Genomic DNA, 6747 nt, shown 5'->3' on the forward strand with positions numbered 1-6747 from the left:
CCACATACACATGACAGTTCAGTCCATGCTGCCCGGCAGAGCTCAGTTGCAGACACAGATGATACTTATTTTGATTTATTGCATCAGGATTCTGCACTGAAAGAGCAGCAGCCTTTTATCTGCCCTTTTTATATTGTGTCTGCTGGCCAGACAGATGAAGCAGTAATGTACTACAGTTTTTCAGCCATGTACCCTAATTCATGTACATTGGTCAGGCAATTATGTACTAACAATTATATATTTATACTTGCAACAGAAGGTACATTTTCAGGGGAATCATAAGGAAACATTTTTAATTAAGGAATGTGTATTGACTGTTTTTACAAAACGTTGGCAGGACTGAAGTGTTGGACTGAGGGACAACCTGTCAGATGGACATTGTCATCCCTAAAAAGTCAGGCAGGACCTGAAGCACAAGACAAGATGTCTTGCAACCACTAGTTTTCCCTAACCTCAACCCAAAGCGCTTTTGTTGCCTAAACCTGCAGAGTCGAAGTCCTGCTCTTTAACCATTCACTTTCTATGAACTGTGCACTGAAAAGCAGCACTTCCTGTACTGGAGAAAAACAAAATAAAATCCAGGCAGCAGTTATGTTCCCTTCACAATGTTACTGACAAAACAAATTAGTATTGACACAATTTGACAGAAACAGGGTGGACAGGTTATGTATTATCTTACTCGTCTGCTTCATTTGAAGACCTGACGTGCTCTTAGTGATACATTGTGTTTTGTAGACTATAAACTACATCATCAGTTACAAATATAATTGGAGTGCTTATTTCAGATGAATTATTTGTGTCTCATCCTCTGAATCTTACATGCAAGTGCTTACAAACTATTTTTATCTCTTGAATTATTTAGGAATATCACTCCAACTTTTGTCTTTATATTATATACATAACCCAGATTTAAAAGAAAAATCTGTTGTGCCGTGTAAAGCAGAATTTGATGATTGCCAGCCATTTGCCAGCCCGTTTTCAATGGAAAACTGTACAAACTTCAACTTCATTTTCTCATAATTAAGCATTGTTTCTTTGTTTGTCTCCTACTGAGCATTTGATAGAATGCTGGTTTAATTCATTTTCAGTTTGGTCTAATGTTTTAGACCTCCATCCACTCAACACACTGTAATGCCAGGTTGCAATTTTGTGTTTTGGATCCAAACATCTTTTATCCTCATGCTAACAATACAACGAGATCGTTCTGCTAATATCCTCATTTGAACATCACACTAAACATGGAGAATTAATTACATTCTATGGACTTGAATGACTTTTACACCAAGTTCCCAAAAGTCCCCCGGAGAGAGAGAGAGAGAGAGAGAGAGAGAGAGAGAGAGAGGGAGAGCGATTGGGCGATGAGGCTTCTTTCTCAGGTTCACAAGAAAATAAAATACAGTGATACCTCAGTGCAAAGCTGTAGGGATAAATAATGCTTTGGTTGCGAGCCATTTGGAAGCAAAAACAACGACGCAGGGAGGGGGTTGACGGTGCCTGAACACTGAGCTCAGGCTCCTGTGCTGATCAGCGCTGCATGATGCAGAGAACAGAGGAGAAGGAGGAAGAGGAGGAGAGGAAGGAGGAGCGAGCGGGGGAACAGACTGGCTGATGCTCACAGCTCTCAGTCTCTCCTCTGTGCTTCGAGAAGCAGCTTCTCTCTGCTTTTCCTCCCTCCCTCACACACACCGGATTTCCTACTCTTTTGCCTGAGCTGGGAAGAGCAAACGCAGCGGCTGAGGGGCTCACTCGCTCCAGCTCCAACCACACCATGCTCCCCTGGAGAAGGAATAAATTTGTTCTGGTGGAGGATGAGGCCAAGAGTAAACCCAAGAGCCTGGGGACCGGGCTGACCTACCAGTCCATCCTCTCCTCTCTCCTGCGCTCTTGTCCTGACTTGCTGCCCGACTGCCCCTTCGACTGGGTGGGCAGTATCTTCCATACCAAACGGCAAAAGGTGGAACTGAACAAAGAGGAACCTGTTTACAATGTGCGTTACCTGGGGAGTGTGGTCACCATCACGGCAAAGGGAGACGGCTGCACCCAGGAGGCGGTGGCCAAGATATGGGCGAGGAGTAACTATGGGGAGCAGAGTGTCAAAATGAGGTTAACAGTGGGGCCGCAAGGCATCCGGATGAGTGCTGACAAATCTGGGAAAAAGAAACCCATCCATCTTTACTCTCTGAACAGAATCACCTACTGCAACGCCGACCCGTGCCGGCCCAAGATCCTGGCTTGGATCTACAGGCACCAGGTCAAGAACATGGCCGTGGTGCTCCGGTGTCACGCTGTGCTTGTTAGCAAGGTGGAGAAGGCCCAGGCCATCGCCCACAGCCTTTACCAGAACGCCACCTCCGCCTTCAGCGAGTTCAAGCGGCTGAAGCGTCAAAGTGATTTCCGGCACTGCCAGCAGCAGCTGCTGGGTGAGGAGGCGGTGCCCCTGATGCCACTGAGGAGGCTGCTGAACGGTCAGTGCCACTACAGACCGCCTGCCGACAACCCCGGGACTGCCACCCGCCTCTGCTCCATCACAGAGGAAGACGAGGAGGAGGAGGAGGAGGAGGAGGAGGAGGAGGGCAGGAAAGATGAGAAGCAGGAGGTAGAAGCACTACACAAGGATGTAGAGGAGCAGCAGGAGAAACAGAGGGTTTTAACAACAAACACAGACCCAACTCAGTTACTATCAGAGTTGGACATTGGGGATATTGCCCGGTTGGAGCAGTGCCAAATCAACTTTGTCAGTGACAGCAACAACAACACATTTACATTTATAACCTCTCTGGTGTGACAAGAAGGCAGTTTAAAGAAGGCGATTCTGCAGCGCAACAGTAACACATTCCTCTCTTTGTCCTTCACTGGTACCCCACTCAGGCTCCCTCCTGCCCCGTCCATGTAATGTGAAGTGTTTACCAGAAACTTCTCCTACTACCGAGTGGTGGCGGAAAGGCCGAAGATTGTTCTGTGGGAGTAATTTCTGTTCTGGCCAGATGGCTGGTTTGACTGTAGCAGTTTGGGAAACTGCGTGTTTACAAAGAGGGCTGGTGATGCACAGACTAACGATAGCACAATGACGAACGATGACAATGGTTCCAGAAAACAAGAGAGCGCTGACGCTGAGATCACTGACACGCGGGTCACATATTGATCAGAGCACCAAGCAGGATGTGTTTATCAGTCCTCTGTCTCTTGTTTTTTGTGAGTATAATCGATGCCATGTTTGCCAGCAGGGACATTTTTTGGATCGACTTGTAATATTTTTTTCAGGGAGGCTCTTTGTAAATTTGTGTAATTTTTCTAACATGGCAATCCTCACTGAAATTGACTGACCTTTTTGAGTGCTTACAATCGCGAGATGGAGTTTATTACGGTTTTACTAATGATCACAGCCGACTAATGAATATTAGGCTGTAATTTAGGAAGCAAGCCATTCAGTCGACACGTTTATTGCTGTCATTTGTTCCCATCCTTATCATTTATGCATGACATGTCAGCAGTAACCTTTTTCATGCTGAGCTTTTTGACTTTTTTCATGTGACTCCTTTGGTCCTTCGGCTTTAGGAATGAACACTGTGATAAACGTGTGACCAGGGACAAAACACACAACTGTTAATGCAGCAACATCTAATTTGTGTAATTTTGTGTTTTTCTTACATACCTATCCCTGTGTCACCTGGTCCAAATCAGTAAGAACAACAAAAATCAGATCTTAATTTGTAATTGCTGTGCTCTTTTTTTTTTATCCAAATGTTGTTCATGCAGTTTTTCCACTCGAGCCCTTGCAAAAATGCAGACAGACCCTTACAAATTAACACAAACTGTTTTTGAGTATGACTTTAGCTAATTTCCTGCTGATGATATCTGTGCTACTGTCAAGAGATGCATTGTGATTATTATGAGATGAAGCTATTTATTTTCCAAATACGATGAATAAAAATTGCCCTCACTTGGGTTTCCTTCTTGAATCTCGGAGGGAGGGTATTTCTAGATGTTTTCAAAGAGATTATTCAAATGAATCCAGCAAGTCTGCATTCCATTGGTGTGCATTTGCATGTTTCTGATGTAAAATTATGTGTAACTTAAACTTCAAAGACAGAAAAAAAACAAAAAACACCCATACAACATATTTACACAAGCTAAAAATTTACTTCATGAGTTATAAAAAGATTTTTAACACACACACACACACACACACACAAAAAAACAAAAAAGCCGCCTGTCACTCAGTTTCATTAGATGTTAATGTGGTTTGATAAATTTCTGCAGGCTTTTACCTTTTACTCTGAGGGGAGCAATTAATCAGCAGATTGAATTGTTGAGAAAAAGAACATAAAGCACCTGCCTTGGCAGGATGGCTGTCAGGCTCTGACAGGAACGTGTGATCCAACACTGAGACCAGGAAGTTGACTCCGTCATCAACCATTTTACAGCAAGCATCAGCCATTTTAGTGATGACAGAGTCTTTGAAATGTTTTGCTTGAATCACACAAACATCAGTAAGTCACAACAACAAAGCTGTTGTGGTATTTCGGGAAGCTTCCAGTGTTTGCCACTGTCTTTGAACAACAATTCATTTATATTCCATATTATACCTTTGCGACATAACATTGCAGTATGAATGTAATTTGAAATTATTGATGCTAGAACTGTTCATAAATTCAGTTTGTCTTACGTAACGACATCAAAAGCTGTTTGATTTGACAGCCGAGCATCCTCATTAAGAATTCTGCTTTTGAAGAGGAACAGGTGCTGCTGCTCTGTTGATGAAAACAAGACTTTCAGCTGGAACCTTAAAGAGCAATTTTTCTTTTCCTGGAAGTCTGAAAAAGAACAGGCTCTAATGTCAGAAGACAGATAATAAAGGATTCCTGTGCCCTTGCCACAAGCCCACTCATGTCAAGGATAACAGCATAATCTGAATACCAAGAGACACCATTTCATGTTCTATCGCTCTATTATATTTTACCTGCATGCATTTTAATCTGCAGCCAGTTCGACACACTCCTGTTCTGCAAACACTCGTACACACACACACACACACACACACACAGTGCACAGGGTGATAAAGTCAGACTGTTTGCTCACTGACATTCATGCAGAAATGCATCGTGCCTGCCAGCGCTATGTTAACATGGATTGGTTAGCACGGGAGCCACTGTGCTTTAATGTAAGCATAACTCTCGTCGGGCAAGCAGAAGAGAGGGAGCAGATGGCAGCAGCAAGGTGCCTGCTGGGCTTTATCGCAGTCATCTTCCAGAATAACAAGGGCTCAAGCCCAGATCCAAAGATTGTGGTGTTTTGTCACGTTGTCAGCCCCGGGGGATGCTCTTAAAGACATCTAAGAAAACATGACAGACACTGGACTGTCAACTATCACATATTACTGTACTGTGCCATTTTTTCTTTTGCAGGAGGGGCATCTTTTGATACCCAAAAAGCAGCTTCTGCCTGCACACATGTTCCGATACTCTGATGTCAGTGCAGCGTCTGTGAAGCAAACACTGTCAGATAAGTGACGGCACCGCAGGCCCGAGGCGAGGCGGACCGGACGAGCAAAATGTTATGTCCCGGAGCAGCTGGCAGCAGGTCGCAGTCTGTCTCGTTCCAGTGAGAACAGTGCAAAGAAAGTGTTTAATAGCTTCTGTGTGGGGATAGTGGAGGAGAAGAACAGTCCACACAGGGGAAGGAAGGACACCGTGGATCAATGAGCCTCAGTAACAGAGAGATAAACAGGAAGAAAAATGGTTGTGTGTGTGTTGCTGACTGTACAGAAATTGTAGTCCATATATTGTTTACCATATTTCTTCCAAAAAGTCAAATTAAACAACAAAATAGGTCTTTGTCCGCCCCATCAGGAAGGGACATAGTTAATCAGAACCCTGTAAAATCGCTGCAGAGATAAATGTCTTTATGACGTGACAACACTGTGGCTGAGATATATTTAGGTTTAGGCACAACATATTTTTTGGTTAGGGAAACACTGTGGTTAGGGACTGCTTTGTTTAGGGTTAGGGACCTCCGTCGTTATGGTTACAATAATTTGCCCTTGGTTAAGGGAAGGGAAACGTGGACTGAGTCGCTCTGTAATACCTTGACTGGTTGGCGACTGTTTCCCACATGGCGGATGAGACACAGAAAAGTTCAGGGAAGCAGCTGTGTGCTGCTCTTTAGTGGAGATGGGAAAGTCGACTCGACACACAGTTGTCAACCACTGGTGAAATTTATGCTTTTGTGTTTTCAAACAGTTTGTTTTGGTTTTGCAAGAGATAAGTATGGAGACTGAGTGATTGGCTTGGCAAATGTACATCTGTCTCACTGTGCTGCTGTTGCGGTGCAGTCACTTCCCTGAGCTTTTACAAGAGACCTCAAAAGACTGTCTCCCACACAGTAAACGAGACCGTCTCGAACAGATACCCTCACCTGAATATCCTGCTTTGTTCTTCCAGTAGAGGTTTTCATCACGAGGACGTTGCTTCGTCATGATTTATGAGACCACTGATGTTGTTGTTTCCTTTGGAAGGACAGGCTGGTCTTTTCTTGCAAGATTTGATGCTCCTGTCATTTCACAGTCTAAAGAGTAAAGCTGAGTTACAGTCACAAGTTCAAACAATCAGACTATCAAAGCTAACAAGGATCATTTTCAGTCTCGTCTCATCCATGCAGCTTATAAGCGTACTCTGAGAAGAGCTGGGCCACGTTTTGCTGCTCAGCAAGTCACACACAAAGAGGAGGCTCGACAAAACTGCAACTTGC

General features: G+C 44.1%; 1 protein-coding gene across 1 annotated transcript; it reads left to right on the forward strand.

Annotated features, from left to right (window-relative positions):
- Window positions 1–1599: 1599 nt before the first annotated feature.
- fam43b (family with sequence similarity 43 member B) lies at window positions 1600–3933 on the forward strand. The gene has a single exon (XM_046398243.1). The coding sequence runs from the start codon at window positions 1769–1771 to the stop codon at window positions 2783–2785; it is 1017 nt and encodes a 338-aa protein (XP_046254199.1). The 5' UTR covers window positions 1600–1768; the 3' UTR covers window positions 2786–3933.
- Window positions 3934–6747: the final 2814 nt, after the last annotated feature.

Source organism: Scatophagus argus, chromosome 8, assembly GCF_020382885.2.
Source record: "Scatophagus argus isolate fScaArg1 chromosome 8, fScaArg1.pri, whole genome shotgun sequence".
NCBI lineage: Eukaryota > Metazoa > Chordata > Actinopteri > Scatophagidae > Scatophagus > Scatophagus argus.